This window comes from Centrocercus urophasianus, unplaced genomic scaffold, assembly GCF_019232065.1.
Source record: "Centrocercus urophasianus isolate 14NV4802_14NV808 unplaced genomic scaffold, USGS_Curo_1.0 seq_9, whole genome shotgun sequence".
In the NCBI taxonomy this organism is placed as follows: domain Eukaryota; kingdom Metazoa; phylum Chordata; class Aves; order Galliformes; family Phasianidae; genus Centrocercus; species Centrocercus urophasianus.
This window is the reverse complement of record NW_024885532.1, coordinates 34,670,898-34,688,263: the sequence shown is the minus strand read 5'-3', so window position 1 is coordinate 34,688,263 and position 17,366 is coordinate 34,670,898. Positions and strand designations below refer to the sequence as shown.

General features: G+C 44.8%; 1 protein-coding gene across 7 annotated transcripts in view; it reads right to left on the bottom strand.

Moving 5' to 3' along the window:
- Window positions 1-16,761, bottom strand: part of LOC122171642 (protein O-glucosyltransferase 3-like) — a 55,109-nt gene extending 38,348 nt beyond the window's left edge. The window contains exons 1-2 of one of the 7 annotated variants that reach the window (XM_042839378.1): window positions 16,590-16,761; window positions 230-387 (exon numbers count right to left, since the gene is read on the bottom strand). In XM_042839378.1, coding sequence (XP_042695312.1) covers window positions 230-387; window positions 16,590-16,708 — 277 coding nt within the window. In that variant the 5' untranslated portion in view covers window positions 16,709-16,761. Of the gene's footprint in view, window positions 1-229; window positions 388-6,394; window positions 6,606-12,341; window positions 12,522-16,589 lie in introns of those variants that run through there. The other 6 variants (XM_042839384.1, XM_042839385.1, XM_042839380.1 and 3 more) reach the window with 6 other exon arrangements.
- Window positions 16,762-17,366: the final 605 nt, after the last annotated feature.

Below are 17,366 nucleotides of genomic sequence, written 5' to 3'. Positions count from 1 at the left end.
ACAGCAACACTGGGATGAGAGTATCAGGGATTTTCTTTTATGACTCACATCTCTAACTTAGATTCTCTAAGAATCTGCTTACAAAAACATTCATTTTGAAAAATGTGTTTTTGGCAAAACTTTGATGGGAGAAGAAACTCAGTACAACGTCAGAAACTCCCTAACTACTAAATTCTGAAATGCTGAAGACATTATGATATAGATAAGGAACTGGGAAAATGCAGCTTACTGCTCTTTTTGCTGTTCCTTAGCTGATGCTCTAGTGGTGGTTTTAGCATTGTATTGATATCAATGTTATTCTGGAATTTTTTTCTTTGTATTTCTTCAAACCATTCTCCAGTCACTCCTTGCAGCCCTGCTTCAGATTTCTTTTTCTCCAGGAGTTTTCTAGAAAGGGAAAACAAAATAAAAAATTTCTTTTAAACCCGCTTTAGACATTGCAGACACATGATTAAGAATTCTTCCCATGGTTCATTTCTGTACTTGCAGTATACTTCTCCCTATAACATGTCTGAAAAGAGACACAGAGTGACATGATGCATTCACAGCAACCACACGGAAGACTTCAGTGGGACTAGAATGCTCCTGCTTACCAATCAGACTGTGACTGGCTAAACTGGACTGCTCATATGCCTGCATTATTCTCTGCCTCCAAGTGCATCCTTCTTCCTTGTAAAACGGGGTAATAATTCATAAGCATTATAAAACTAATTGAAAGTAAGATTAGGTCCAGGCAATAATTGAATTAAAATGAATAATACTGTAACAAAGCAATTCTTATAACATTTATTCAGTCATTTAAGCAAAAGCATTAAGGAGATAATTCTGATTTTCCTGAGCAAACTCGATGAGGCCCTGGCAGTGGGTGCCTACACGTACTTTTTCTGTAAAGGAGAACAGCGAATACTAAGTTCAGCTAATAGGTATTCATGCAACATGTCCAACAAGTTAGTCACATTTTCCCCTTCCCGTGCTGCACTGTGACTCTGCCTGTGTTGTATATGCATGCAAGCAGCTAATGATGGCTGTGGATGCTCTACAAACAGACAGGAGAAGAAGCTACACACACGTGGCTACAAACGAAGCTGTTTAGGAGCAGGCTCAGTTTTTATACCAGGAGATCACAGGACTGCACTGCTTATCTGGACATAAAAGAATAACGCACACTTGCAAAGAAATCTGGATAGTGCAACTTACTTGTTTTCAAACAGCATTACACAAGTGCCTGAAGTACAAATGCAAATGTGGCAAATCCACACCCAATGTTTTCTGATGGCAGCAGGGCAGAACATTGTGCACAGCCTGAAGATGTAACGCCAATGTTCTACCACAGTGCTCATGTCAGTCCTCCACCTTAACCTGTGGTAAAACCCATGTCCAGGAACATGCATTATCCCGGTTATCAATTACATAAAAACCCTCCTTCTCTCTCGGAGACAACACTGCTTCATGAAACAAACTGAAAATTAAAGGTCTCGCCTGGAAACGGATGTGCATCCATCTGGAGCTGATACAGAGCTCTGTCCATTCCAGCACCTACTGCTCATCCGTTGGCCTCTGAAGGATTGGAGGGCAGGACAGAGACATTTTTGCTAAGTGAGTATTTCCCCTGAAGAAGACCAACAGGCACAGGCACAAGTGCTTGACATTTCAAATAAATTTATTACAAAGGCAAAGATGTTAATCATCACCAACACTGCTGCACTGTGGGAATGATTCAGCGCGGTGAACGCCATCTGCAGCATGGAAAACAGCTCGCACTAATAGGAACCAGGAGGAGGAGATGAACAAAGTGCTCTCCCGTGCCAACTGCATGACATCACCCACGCAGCCTTAGCAGAGGGGATCTGGGACCTGAGGAGTAGCAGAAACGCTCAGAGCCAGGCATGAGGTATGCAGGGAGCGGCCGCAGCCGGAGCAAGCGCCTGGAGAGCGTGTGGGGCTGGTCTGCTGAGGTCCCAAAGGTGGAGACCATCTCCTACATCCAACCCCTCCTACAGCTCTTTACAGCAGCCAGAACTCACTGTTCCCCTTTCCAAGGGAAGAGGCTACAAAATGATGCACAAAAATGCATCTCTGTGCAGGCAGAAGGGTGACACGGCGCTTAGCAGTGACACCTGACGGCAGCAGCCCGAGTGCACCCAGCTCCCTGCATCAGCCTCCTTCCCATGCCATTGTCCCAGGAGAGCTCGCCAGCTCTTACATCATTTCTATAGGTACCCATTCCAGGTGGAAGGAAGAACATCAAAAAACTCACTTACTCTAGCATCCATCATATCAGGCACTGAATGAATGTGCCTACCACCAAAAAATATAATAGATGTTTTGCACAAAGTCTGCCATTAACATTTAAACTCTGTAAAATCTTTACTGGCACAGGTTTGGCACTGTCTGTATTCATCACCTGTGCACATGCTGCTTTTGAAAGCCGCTGTCATCACCAGCTCATGAAATAAACCCTTGAAATTGCCTGTGCACGGTATTTACACACAGACGCACACCCACATATGGAACCTTATATATATATATATATATACAGTTATGAGAGTACAGAATAGTATTAGTGTATGTGTAATTGAAGTATCGTGCGACTATTAAACACTTCTCGTTTGCACTGACTCCCAGCCAAACCGCACCGTTGCACCCTGTACCTGCTCTGCCAGGTCTGCACGCCCCTCATGGCCAAGAACTACCAGGGAAGCCCGTCTGGAGGAGCAATTACAGCAGGAGATGGTATCTGCAGTCAAAATTGCAATGAACTTGCCTGTGAGGCAGTGCTATTGTTACTCGGATTGCACATTACACACTGAGACGCTGTGCCATAGGAGTGCCAGAACACCTAAGCGCCCTCTGCATCAAATGCATTAACCCTGCTTTTCTGTCTGCTCCTTCCTTCTGTCCATCCTTCCCCTCCTTTCACACAGAACCACTTCCTCCTGGTAGAGGGCAGCCTGCAGGGCCGGCAGCACCACCGGAAAGCTGCCACAGGGATTAAAGGCAGCTCCCATCCCAGGTGACATCCAGGAGCCCGTGCCACAAACCACAGCAGGCAGCAATCCAACATGAGCTCAGCGGCTGCACCTCTCTAACTTTTCCCATCAATGAGCCTACGCAACATCTGAACCAATGAGACACTCGAGAGCAATTGCTCCACAGTGTTTTTCAAAACATCTCTTCCTTCTTGGCTTAAGTGTGTCCCAGTGTTTCTTATGCAGACTTCTCTAGAGAGAAAAGTTAACCTACATGGGTGCATGCATCAGCCTTCCATGTGCGTTATCATGAACGCTGTCAAACGAGCTGCAGCCGTCCTGTCACTCCCTGTTAGGACAATAAGTTGCTGTCATTGCTGCTGTAAGAGGAAAGGTTTGTTTCTCTACCATCCTCATGCTGGACATTGAGTAAAAGACAAATGGGTAAGGCCGTGAAACTGGACTGCCAAATAGGACATTTGGGGACATTTCTGCTGTTTGCAGTGGCAATTCAATCCCACTTTTGCCAAAGCAGAAGTTTTTGGTTTGAGCAGAAGAAGCATTTGTCCCCAGCGACTCTTCCCAGACACTCCAGGAGAGGGCAAAGCTGAGGCAGTCACCAAGCAGCAGAACCACATACACTGGATTGCCAAAGCTCCAGAGTTTGTTCCCCAGATCGGAGTCCTCAGTCTGGGAAGACAGAGCTGAAAGGGCTGCACATAAAACCAGGGCCAAAAGGACGAGCTAGCAATACAGCAGGACAGCTTATCTGCAAACTAGTCACCTAAATAAACTCGAGTATTTACTTATTTATATTCTTCACTTTGCCAGTGAGAAAAAGCTAAGTTGTAAAGAACAGGGCCAGAAGCAGCAGCTACCTCACAGCGTTTTGCTTCAACTTCCCACTGGTGTAGGCATTAAATCCACATGGCTGAGCTCACATCTTTACCATTTATATTCCCAGTCAAAGTTCTAGACAGCTATGGCTGTTATCACAGCCCTGGATAGGTCTAAAATGGGTATTCAAGAACATATTCTTATTTACAGCTCCTTTTAATGTCCTAAAAATATCATCTGAAGGCATACCTTAAACCTGTCCTCTTATTTAAAAAAGAAATAAAAGAGAAAGAAGTATTACCGACAACATCAAAGACTACCAGAGCTGAAATAACTACAAGAAACAAAACAATTAGCCACCATTTCACATATCATAGCAAAGAACCCCAACATTCTGTTTCCAGAGTGCCAAAGAAGCTTCAGTATCAGGTTAATTCTGCCAGGAAGAGAAATAAGCACAGAGAGCCCAGATGTTCTTTCCTAATGCGTCACACAGACACTAGGCCTATTCTCTAAGGCAGACTTCTTTCTCTGTAGCCTGTGCATTTTTTTTACTCTCATCAAAGCAACCTTTTGTTTGTTTTTCTTTCTTACTGCTATTTGGCTAATGGCTGTGAAGCAAATAGTCACTGTCATTATATGTAAAAGAAGTACATGAATCAGAGAGGAAAACTGACTCCAATGTTTTGGTTGTACACATGACAAGATGGTGGAGAAAGATTTAACTGAAGAGCCACTTGTTCTTTCCAGTGCCCTCTATGTGTGCAGAATTAAGCACTCCTGGAAAAATCAAGGCCTTCTCTGTTTGGATTAACAAAATGCTACTGGCAATAACTGGCAATAATGCCTGAATTTAACTCAGGCTGATGCAAATCAACCAGTTAGGTTGTATTTTCTCTTCCCACAAATACTTGCTTTCTTCATACTTTTCATTTTCATTACTGCTGCTGCTGTTGCTTACTATGCACTGGTTTTACAACCTATTAACACACTAAGTTGCCTTCAAAAGTCATATTTGCCCGAGCTTCCGACCAATAAAACTAAACATAAGGAAGGGCAATGAGTAGTAGCCACAACAAGGAAGATCGAAGAGTGCCCTGGTTCAGCACTTTGCCCAACCGTAACCCAAATACCACCAAATGCAATAGACCGACTTTCACCGCCTTCAGCAGCTGCTGGAGTCACCTAGTGGTGACACTGCAGGATGGAGAGGAGGAACTGCACATACTGAGCAAGGTTCACCTTACGGACAGGGGAAAGCTTTCACAGCCCGGCACTGAACTATGCGAGTATGTTCTCAATCCCACTTAGGCTGATGGCAGCTTATAATTATCCTTAAATATTTAGATGCTGAAAATGTGCAATACCAAGTGAAGGAAGTGGGGAGAGAGAAAAAGGGAATTTATCTTTGTAGTTTTTCCTCCCAGGCTGTGCATTTTATGAGGAAGAAGTCCCATAGACACAAACATACCACTTGGATACCCACCCTCTATAGTACCTTTTCAAGCTGCAAGTAGGGTTAGCTAAGCAGATAGATGCAAACAGCAGATGTCATTTTGTACCCAGAGCAATTCATTGACAACGGACACCAGAGCCATACATTATATCTGGTTATATGTGTCATGGATGCAGACAGGGCATACATGTGTTAAAGGCAGGGCACTTTTTGTGCCCTTACTAAAGCCCCACCCTGTTTGCCTATGGGACAATCCTTCTACTCCCACCTCTCTCCTACTTATTAAAAAGCAGAAAAATATAAAACGTGACCCAGGAATTTTCTTTAATACATAAACATGTTTGTAAAATTCCTGCAACACTTCACGAAGTTTCAGAACTCTCAGAGGGAAGGAATAGTCAGCAGCACTGATTACACTCAACCCACAAAGACAGGGAGGCTATCAGCAAGCACAGTCATTACCATCAGACTCTTCCTGTGTGCTGAATACTTCTTTCCACTCTGCAATTCACAATGTCTTTTGTGTGGTCATTTTTTTTAACTCAAGCCCGCTGTACACGGGCTAGAAGTTCTGCTTTCTTTCCCGAAGTGCTGATTTATTACATGAAACTACACACAATGAATATACTGCAGACTTCTTTTCTAGCTGCTGTTCTCCTTCACCAAATCCAATGCTCCATTTCCACCTCCAGCTTCCGTCCCCAGGGCAAAAACACAGAATGGCACCTTTGAAGAAAAACAACAACAACGAAAAAAAAACCAACAAAAAAAAAAACCACCCACAAAACCTTTACAGGTGCTGCAGTTACAGGGTTACGTCTGTTCCCCTGCTCACCACAAACCTTCCCTCTGCTCGGGCAGCTCAGGAATCAGAAGATCTCAACTAACACTCTAAAATCAGAAGCTCAATGACTGTCTTCATAACATGAAGCTTCTAAAGCACAGAGCACTGCTAATTGAGATCCCGGGAGCTGAGGGTGTGACAAACTGTAACAAAGCTTCAAACATTGCTTTTAAAAATTAACCATTATTTCAGCAGCTGCCCCAGGTTTATAATGAAAATTACTTCAGCCCTATTGGAACAAACAGAAAAGGCTGTAAGTATATGTATTTTCATTGAGTTTATACGTACTTAGAATATAAAAGCTTTCAGTCCTTTAGGCCAACAAGAGTGAATGAGGTCAAATACCACCGTAATGCCACAGCTGTGAGTAGGGCTCCATTCTCTGTTGGGCTGATTCTCTGCTATTTCCTCTACATGAAGTGCAGAACAGTGGGAAGCTCCAAGCTGAGAACATTTTACAGATGACTTACAGTGTCTGTGAATGAGGTCCAGATCAGATGGGCAAGGTAAAGCATTACTTTATTATGTTGCCAGCACTCACAATCTACCTGCCAATATTATGTGGTAATAACAAAACAAATTCATGATGCAACGGAAAGGAAGGCTACCCATCATTCTTTAAAGTGTGCCACATAGCTTCTGAATTGTAGTAATTAATATCTCTAACGAGATGACTTCATTAATAGGAATTTCCATTAGCATTAATAGATGCTAATAGGTGCAATGGATATAATTCTCCATGCAAAGTTTCTGATTTGATAGTAGGGATAGATGAAGTCTCAAAGACATTATATAACAGAAGTACATTTTGGGCTCCTGAATTTCTGTCCTGGAAGCCTTGCACAGAAATCTGGATAAATACCATGTGTCCCACATATGTAGTGAAACTTAGACCTTTGAACTGTATAAGTACATTTATCAATGCACACAATCAGACCAGCAGGGCTCACTCATGTCTGGAAATCTGAGACAAATCTGCTTGAAGAGATAACACCAAGACTGCAAGGGTAGATGGGGTGGGAGGCTGGGAATCAGGTTTTTTTAGGTGTCCCAGTTTAATTTGAGGGTAATGATTAACAGTCAACCTATTTACTCTTCCAGGGCAGAGCTGCCAGTTGATTGCAGGACCTTTTACAAATATTGATAGCATGCTTAGAGACAGCCATCTCTGCAAGTAATTTATAGCTCAGCTATAAATTTAAACTGCTTTACAAAGACATACAGTGTAAATGCTGTTCTTTGTGTTACTGCATTACTTTCTTCATTCAAAACCTTTCCTTGTTAACAATACAAGAGAAAATAAGGCAGAAGAAAAAGGCCAGATGAGAATGCTGAATAATGGAACTTGGTTCCAAAGACCAAGGTTCCACCTATGCGAACAAATTTCTGGACAATGGACCTGGACAGGTCTATACAATTTGGAGACTACAGATCTAATCATAGAATCATCAAGGTTGGAAAAGACCTCTAAGGTCATCCAGTCCAATTGTTCACCTACCAGCAACATTTCCCACTAAACCATGTCCCTCAATACAACATCTAAATATTTCTTGAACACCTTCAGGATCAGTGACTCCATCACCTCCCAGTGCAGCCCATTCCAGCGCCTGACCTCTCCCTCAGAGAAGCATTTCCTAGGCTTAGATGTCTGCTGGCACAGGGCTAATCTTGAAGCCTACGGATCTCAAAATACACCTTTGCAACCTGCAACTGCAGTCTCACAGACCCGAAGCAAGATTCTGGTCAACAGATGTAATACAGAAGGTTTTGATGTGTGCATACCTTGTTTATGTGTTACTGCAACACAACAAAAGTCTTGTTTACACTGCTTTAAGTTAAGGGATGCGTTCATAACAATGGATGAAACTCTGAAATTTCACAGAATGGATGTTTTTCATCTGAAAATATAGCAGATATATATTACGTACTTACACAGCCCTTGATACAGAGGACTACAATCTCCTAATTTATCACATCTCAGGAAACATATAATTCTTTCAGTAATTTACATACACATACATAAATTACATAAATACCTTAATATTAAGATACAAATACATATTTAAGTTCATTCAATACTACAATAAAGGAAGGAACAGAACACCAAGACCTCCAGCCATGCTGCCGCAGCTCTCCAGGATCTCGGGCCCACTTTGCTAGGAATGCACAGATAAAGCAAGCAGAAGTAATACAGTTGGGTGATTAATCCAAGCACAAATTAAACTGTGTGTAATTTATGTACGATAAAGTAAAAATAGACTGCACTCTTGGCTTTTATTTGGTGTTTTTGATGTGTTTGGCAACTGTGGTACCAATACACACATCTAATTATTTCTAAGGTAAGACTGATCAAGAAAGTACAGGTCCAAGTAGGAATTTAAAATGCAGGCATTTAAGTACAGCTTATTACAGTGTTAACAAAATGGTCTAGCTACAAATAAGGATTAGAAACACTTTTAATATGAACATTTAGATGCACAAATCTCTAGGAAAAGTTCCCAGTTTTCCCCTGCTTTATTTAATACATTTCATACATGAAATTTGTGTATTGTGAAAAGTTTCAGACTGTCAGCACTAGGAAATTAAATCATTTTTAAACATAAAAACCAGGAGAAGTCTGAACTGAGGTCTGTTCTTGGACTGTAAAGTCCTGCAAAGGTTACAGAACACAGAAGAAAATGAAGTTATCTGTGCCAAAGGCTCAAACTCCATTTGGTGAAACTCCACTTGATTTGAAAATTAGATTCAGAGAGCAAAATGATTGTAAAGGATGATTAAACTTGGTATATATAAATCACTGACAGAAGTGAAAAGGAGATAGATGCATGCAACATCCTACAAATGTTGTCAAAACAGTATTTATGATGATTCTGTGATCTGACACAAACTGCTGAATGTCAGCTGAAGTCTTGACATTCAGCCCAATGGACTTTGCTCCCAACTGTTAGGTTTCTCCAAGTGCCACAACTACAAGAGATGCAAGGTGGATATTCCAGCACGTTGCCATCTTTCACAGGACTACAGGACACACATAACCTGAGAACAGTGGAGCACAGCTGTGCCTGTACTGGGGGAGATACCCAGCTGCTATGAACATGAATTGGTTCTGTTCCTGTGCAACACTTTTTTCACTGCCTGGCATAACTAATTTAATACTTCTGAAACAAATGCAAGGACCTGAAGCTGTTCAGGACACTGAGAATATACAAACTGTCAGAATCTGAAGACATTTCTGAGGTCCTTCCAGGGCTGCTCACCACAGACTAATACTCATCCCTTTTTTAAGGCAACAACAGGCAGCACAGGCATTACCTTTTGGAGTACCAGTGACTTGAACTGTAGTGGAGAGAGAAGCTGCTGAGGACATGGAAAGATTGCTAACACAGAACTCAAACCTAGGAAGCAAGGAGGCTTGCTACAAGATGCATGACTGGTTCATGGCTCCACAGAAAAACTGACCAAATCAGACTGTTCTGCATCAGCATGCACTGCCGTCACTTCAATGATCTACTTATTCTTGTGACCTAGTACACAAAGCCAAATTAACTCGACTTTTTAAATTAAGTTTGGACTTAGAAGCTACCTATCCATAAGCTTAAAGGCAACCCTGGGCTTAAGTCTCATATGTCTTAACAAATGCCTTCTTCCTGATGTTCCAGCTGACATCAGCAAGTGGTCTATATAGTAATAATCATCATCGTCATCATCTTGTTTTTCATTTTTATATCTTATCACTTGAAAATGCACACTTCATGACACAACACACACCCTGGCACAATGCATATTCTGGCACAAGGCCCCTGTGTGAATGAGCCTGCTTTTAAGTGGAGGCTGTCCCACTGCACTGTGCCTGAGCCACAGCCCACATGTGTCACAGCTGTGCAAGGCCACGGCCCTACTGATCCCGGCCTGGAACACAGGCTGACATCACTGTGTGGCTCCTGCCGGCCATGTCAGCCTCAGCCTGCCTGGCCATCACTGGGCCATAACTAATCCCAGCAGGCATCACGGGTGCTGGATGGGACCAGCCCTGGTGGCAAGGCCTCCGATGGCCCCATGGGGGGGATACCCATGGATTCTGCAACTCTGGCTTCCAGGGAGCATCGCCTGGACAGTGTGAGGAAGGCAGACACACAGATACCCAACCAGACAGGTTCCTCCATAGGCAGCACACCTTTTTGTGGTCTTCCTGGGCCCAACTCTGCCACCATGCTGTAAAAAACTCCTGCCCAACAACACAAATAAGTGCACAGCTCTGGAGGAAGGGATCAACCTGTCGCAACGCTGAAATAAGTTTCCTATGACCAGAGACCAGAGATCTGGCAGCAATGCCACTTGAACCCTGCTCCTTCAACATGAAACAAGTTATCAGGCACTGGGTGAAATAGAACAGATCTATAATGCTAAAAGTGCAACAGAAAATGGCAACTGTCCATCCACTGCAGCCTGCAATCCACCTGCCCCTCCTCAGCTCATGTAAAGTCACCTTCTTCTTCAAGCCTCTCTGCAATATATTATTATCACTCAAAAACAGCCATAAGGAAAATTCTTGCAATATTTTGATAAGCAACTTCACCGTTTGTATTTGATTATGGCAAGCAATCCCTTAAACAAGAGGAGTCCCAAAGTGGGATTACTTATCACAGTAATTGTTTACCAAACTGAGAAAACATTTTTAAATTGCGGTGTTTCCTGCCACTTTTGCTTCTATTTACACTGCTAGCGTTTTCTCCCTTCAGGGCTTCAAGGACCTGTTTTCATTAGTGTTTACAAACCACTAACCATGCCAGTGGCACATTATCAGGAGTAAATAATAATAGCATCTCCTTCGCAAACAAGACACAATGGGCGATCATGCTCTGGAGCATCAAGGGCGGAGTATATCTTATGAAAGAATTTCTTTATTAATGCCTTGTTCAGGGAGGGAGCACCAATGAAACCACAGTACTCGTGAGTGCTGGTGCCCTGGTATCCTGCTCTTCCCCACCCATGCTGATTATGGGTACTCTGGGGTGGATTCTAAAAACTATTTCTAATTCTTAAGGACTTGGGGCCCTATCTAAATCTTTTGCCAAGTAAGTTATTCTGACTCTCTAAGCAGATACCTCTGCGAACATGCCAAAATTATCCTTGGGTTAAATAATGAAGTGTCAGACCTGAGTAAACGTAAGCAAGACAGAATAATTTGCTTGCAGAATAACTGAAGCATCAGGAGAGGGGGCTGTGTATGGCTGCACCTTTGCAATAAATGCTTCTGAGGTTAGGAGTATGGAAAAAAAAAGGAAAAGTACATTTCCTACACAGGGTTTTATTGCCATCTTCTATCATCAGACCCGTGAGAGAAAATGTCAGCCCAGAGAATACAATGAAGAATTAGTTGCAGCAAAGGACGGATGCTGTAAATGATGTGCTGTAAGGCAATGAGAACAGTTGTGCTCTTGTAAAAATAACTGCATCCAAATAATTTGTTGTAGAGCTCATCTAGAACAAAGTAAGGAGGGGATTCATCTTTCCCCCAAGAATTATATGCTTTCAATGGGTCACCAAGAGAGGAGCAGTGAGTAATGCTGAATGTTTCTCACAATTAATTTCTTTTGCTTTCATCTTTAAATGGGAGGATAAAATGAAAACAAACCTCTCCTTTGCTACGTATGCAAATTAAAAATCACATAAACCACCCTGGAAATAAGCAAAACAAATTAAAGCAATAGGATTGAGAGCTCTTCTCTACCAAACGCTCAATTTCCTTTTCCTCTTTTTTTTTGCTTTCTCAATTTTAATTCACTGACAGGCTGATGCCTGAAATATGTTCTGGAGCATATTTCATTCCTTCTAGAAACAAAACAACACAACATACACACAAAACCACTTCTCACATAACACAGGCATAGTTTTTTTCTTAAAACATGATCAGGAAGCTTCTAACCAGGGAGGTAGCTTCAATTCCCTGCTCAGTTGCCTGTTATTTTCAATGTCTCATTTGAAAGTGAAGATAATAGCATTTCTCTTTTTCTCAGATTAATAAAGTGACAGAAAGCTACCATATGTAGTCATAGTAGAGTGCATTACATGATACCAAAGAATCTCCTAAAAGTTAGCAATTAAACAACACAGAGCATTTCAGCCTGCTTAAATCCATTCTCTGTTAGCCCACATCCCATGTGCGGTAACTCCCAGCTATTCATTTTTTTTCCAAGTAAACCAGCTACCTCTCCACCCTGCCACAGCCCCCTACCTGCTCCCTCTTTTAAGCAATTAGCTCCATATCTCCTTGCTCCTCTTGTCCAGCTGTTGCTCTCCTGCCTCTCTGTGCAGTTTCAGTGGTAGAGGAGCATTTCCATGCCGAACCTGAGCACCTGCTCAGGCAGCCAGAGGGACCAGCAGCCCCATGGCTAGCTAGGAGGACACCTGCTCAGGCACCGCCTGCCTTCCACAAGCAGCAGAGGGAGGAGCTCCCCATAGATTAAAGGCAGCAGCTCCACCTCTGTACTCCATAGTTTGATGCCCTACTGCAACACAGTCTTCCTGAGTGGACTGCCTGCCAGTCCCTTGCCAAGCTGCCAGTGAGTGCTGTCCTGAAGGGACTGGAAGCAGCCTCCATGGTTACCCTGCCACTGGCTTCTTGGAGAAAGGACAGAAAAGAGAAGCACCTACAGGTTTGTTAAGCCTTTTGGTACCTGGGGCTCCACATGTAAATTTCAGATGTCAAATCTCTTTTTCAACTTCTGTCCCCAGCAGCTGGAAAACAAAGCTTGGAACGTTGTCTGGGTGTACCCTGAAACCTTGAAACCAGAAGTCAGAAGAGATCTGGAGTGCTTTTATGTTAGAATTTTCAAGCCTATTCCACTCTGTCTGAAAAGCTGATCCGTGGTATCATTACCTGCATCTACTGCAAACATTGGTGTGTCCTTATGAAAACTGAACTGCCAGGCACCAAATGAACATAATGCCATCCCATAAAGAAGCTGGATGCCTCCCTGTCTCCTCATAGGCATCCGGCTGTGATTGGAGTTTTTAGGAGAAGGAACCTGCTTCCACAGGCATCTACAAGTTCATCAGTTTCACTAGCTACTTTGACTGAAACAGTCTTTTGTGACAGAGTTAGTTTTCTGTTTTTAATATCGTAATTAGATCACATATTCATTTTTTTTCCTCCAACACTAATGCTTATGATACATGAATTTTCCTCCAAAGGAGTATTGTGAATAAGACTGGATTTGATGAACAAGAATACTGAAGCTGGGTGTTACCCAAGCCCAAAACTAATAGTTTCTGTTTGCTTGTTTTGAATTATGCAGTAAGTACTTACTATTAAGTTTCTGTATTAATTTCAGAGTGCATGGCAGTGTGTGCACAGTCATATGAGTTACACCAAAGCTGGCTGCTGCAGCCTCTCTGTGCCTGTTTCACGGGAGAAGCTCGGCTACTCGTTTGCAGCAGCTACTCAAAGGTATTATTTTTCACAATGGCCACGGGAGGGCACTAGAAAGAAGAAAACAGGCGAAAAAAAAGGCAGTCATGGGAATCCACGGCCCAGAACACAGCAGGAGCCCTGCTAGACATCAAGAGCAAGAACCAATAGAGGTCCGGCAGGATCACAGTCCATTTCTGAATAAAAGGGAGAGTAAAACTGACAGGTCCACACAAAGGCCACAAAGGTGAGTAGTTCAGTTTAGAAGGGACCTTCCAAGTCATCTCATCCAACTGCCTAAGGCTAACCAAAAGCTAAAGCACAAGCTAAAGTAGCTTTTAGCTAAAGCAAAAGCTAAAGTTGTTGAGGGCACTACCCAAATGCCTCTTGAACACTGACAGCTGTGGGGTATCAACCACTTTTCCAGGAAGCCCATCCCTGTGTCTGACCAACCCTCATGGTACAGGAATGCTTCCTAATGCCCAGTTTTACCCTCCCTAGTGCTGTTTTGTGCTGTTCCCATCACGCCATCAGCTCCCGGCACTTCTCTCTGCTTCCCCTCCTTGGGGAGTTTAGAAAGGGAGCTGGGGAGGGCCGTATGAAGTCACATATAAAGCAGCCCCCTGTACACGTTTCATTTCATGCTGCACAGCAATACATTTGTATTTGTGTGACAATCAGCTCCTCTAATTGTCACTTGCTGGACAAGGTGAGCCAGCCTGCATCCATCTTTTGAACGCAGAACTTATTACTTGCAGCAAAAGCAGTTGATAAAAAGACAAAAGCCTGCTCCTGCCTTTTTTTTTTTTCCTTTTAAATCCAGAGTGAGTTTTATTTGGGAATGGATTTCAGTGTTTCATTGATCTTTCAAGAGATTTGCAGACAGCTATACGCTCACTTGTCCGACACCAACCAGCACGCATAAGAGCAGTACAGTCTTTGGAATTTGATTTGTGGTCCATGAGGAAACTCTTCATTCCTTCTATCTGTCTGAGAGAGATTAATCTACACAGGAATATGTTACACTGTAAGCAGAGGGGGGCACTGAGCAGATGAGCTCACTGGCTGTTGTTAACTTGCTCCCTGGTTCTCTCCAGCTCCTGGTTGCTCTTTCAAAAAGCATGCCCAAGAGCACAGTGGAGCACACCTCTCCTTGGTGCCTCCACGCAGGGAAGTCATACTGATGAAACCTCTCTTCCCATTGCATATCACCTCCCATACATCCCACTGGATTCATGGCACAAATCAAACCTTGAGGATTACACTTCAGAAGCACCACAGGAGCGAGCTGAAGCAGTGCCCAGTCAGTATTTTAAAATCTTAGAACTGAAAAAATGTGTACAAAGTTAATTATCAGAATGGTAATAAGAATTAATTGGAGACAAGGGGGCAAGCACATGAGCTCAATTTGGTAAATGTGATTTTATTTGGAGTTTCGGAAGCTCACTGTGCCCATATAAGAACAGCAGGACTAGGCCCTCCAGGGCCATCACTGTTATTACTTAGATTATAGTAGCAGCACCACAAAGACTGCTTGTGATGGGACTCGCCTGGCCTGAAGGGCTTAAAGGCTATGTGAGACCAGGTAGACAAGTGGAGTGAGGAAGAATGTACTTTTATTAGGATAAAGCGATTAACAGCTTGCCCAAGGACACTTAGAAAGCCTTTGACAGAACCAGGACTTTAACCTAGATTTCAGTTTGGCGCCTTCGCCTATCTTTCCCAATGTCTCTTCAACAGTGATTTAAAGTAGGCTCCATCTCAGTACAGCATCACCAAAAATGTCTTCTCATGCCATAAGCTGATTTTGACAGCCTTTGCATGAAGAGAGATCACTTTTTGTCAACAGCATCCTGGTTTCAGCTAGGATAGAGTCAATTTTCTTCCTGGTGTGGTGCTCTGTTTTGGATTTAGGATGAGAGTAATTCTAACACATTGCTAACACAGCCATGTTTTAGTTGTTACTGAGCAGTGCTCACACTGAATCAGACTCTTCTGCTTTTCCCCCTTCTGAGAAGGGTCGGGGTTGCCTAGGAGCTGGGGGGGGGACAGAAACAGGGCACCAGACCCAAACTGAACAAAGGGATACCCCATATCATACAGCACCACACTGAGCAGTGACAGTGGAAGTGTAGGGCAGCTGCTGCTCAGGGACTGGCTGAGCATCATCAGTCAGCGGGTGGGGAGCAATTGTGTTGTGCATCACTTGTGGTTTTCAAAATTCTTTTTTTCCCCTGTTTTCCCTTTCTTTTTAAGCTGTCCTCATCTCAGGCCATGAATTCTTGCACATTTTCCTAGTTTTGATTCTCTGCATCCTGCTGTGGGGCAGCCAGCAGAAGGCTGTGTGGGGCTGAGCCGTGACACCCAGCCAGCAGCCGATGGAAGCACAAGCACAGAGCTGGCGGCAGATGGAAGCCCTGAATTCAGGAGCCAGCTATTGCTTCTCGAGCCTTCGAACAGCTAAAAACAGGCAGCAGAGAACCCAACTGACAGAAACATTACCCCTTAATGTTCCTTCTGTAGCTCACATGAATGTGCTATTAGTGAGAAGTGCCTGCAGGTGCTGTAGTGTCCCTGTTCGCTGCAGGGGAGTTGGGCTAGTCAGCCTTTCCAGGGCCCTTCCAACTACGACCATTCCACGACTCTAAGGTGACAGGACGGCGCCTTTCACTTGCACACCGTCTGCGAGGTACCGGGAGCTTCACACGGAACAAGAAATAATAACCTCTAAAGCTAAGTGATAAACCTATCTTTTATTTGTTCCTTGACCCTTGCTTTCACTGCCAACAGAGAGCGTCGGTGATGGCACGCGGCTGTTGTACACGGCTCGTCCAAGGACGCGCGCACCTGAATGCGCCTTCCGTCCCGCAGGGCCCCGCGGCGCCGTCCCGCCGCCACGCACCGCGTTCCCCCACCAGAGAGAATACCGACGACACCAAAGCCACGGCCCGCCGCCCCGCTGCCTCCCAGCCGCGCCTGCCACAACACGCGGGGCCCCGAGGCTGCCTGTGCCCGGGACGGGGCGCCGCGCTGCCCGCCGGGGCCGCGCCGCCCGCAACCTGCTCGCAGTACCTCACTCTGTCCTTCTCCGCCCGCCGCAGCTCCGAGTCCCTCTGCAGCACCTGAAAAATCGTCCTGGCTTCCTCATCGCTTAAAAAACTGAGGTCCGGCCGCTGGGGAGCCGCGCTCATGGTTTGGCTTATCTCCCTGCGGGCGACCGGAGGGCGGCGGGCTGCGCGGAGCCCCTCGCAGTGCGGCGCGACTCCCGCATGGCCGAGCCCGGCGGGACGCCTGCCGCCCCGCGCCCGCACCGCGGCCCTCTGCCGAACCGCCCCGCCGCGCCCTCCGCACCTCCGTCCCTCCCTCCCTCCCTCCCCGCCAGGCGAGGCGGGGAGGAGGCGGCTCCGCAGCCGGAGCTGCTGCTCGGCGCCCGCGGGCGGGACGGAGCGGAGGTGCGCGCGGGATTCCTCCACTCGCTCGGGCCGGGGCCGGTGGTTTGTGTTAGCGGTGCTGGAAGTTTTCAGGAAGAAATAGCCAAGGAGTTCTTAACGCCTCTGTGATGAGCGTATCTATAATCATGGGATCACTGAGATTGGAGAAGACTATTAAGATCATCCGTCCAACCATCAGCCCATCCCCACCATGCCCACTAACCACATCCACACGTTTTTTGAGCACCTCCAGGGACAGTGACTGTACCACCTCGCTGGGCAGCCTGTGCCACTGCCTCACCACTCTTCCTGAGAAGTTTTTCCTGATTCCTAACCTGAATCTTCCCAGGCACAACTCGAGGCCGTTGCCCCTTGCCCTATCACTGTTAACCTGGAGAAGTAACTTTATTCTGGCAGC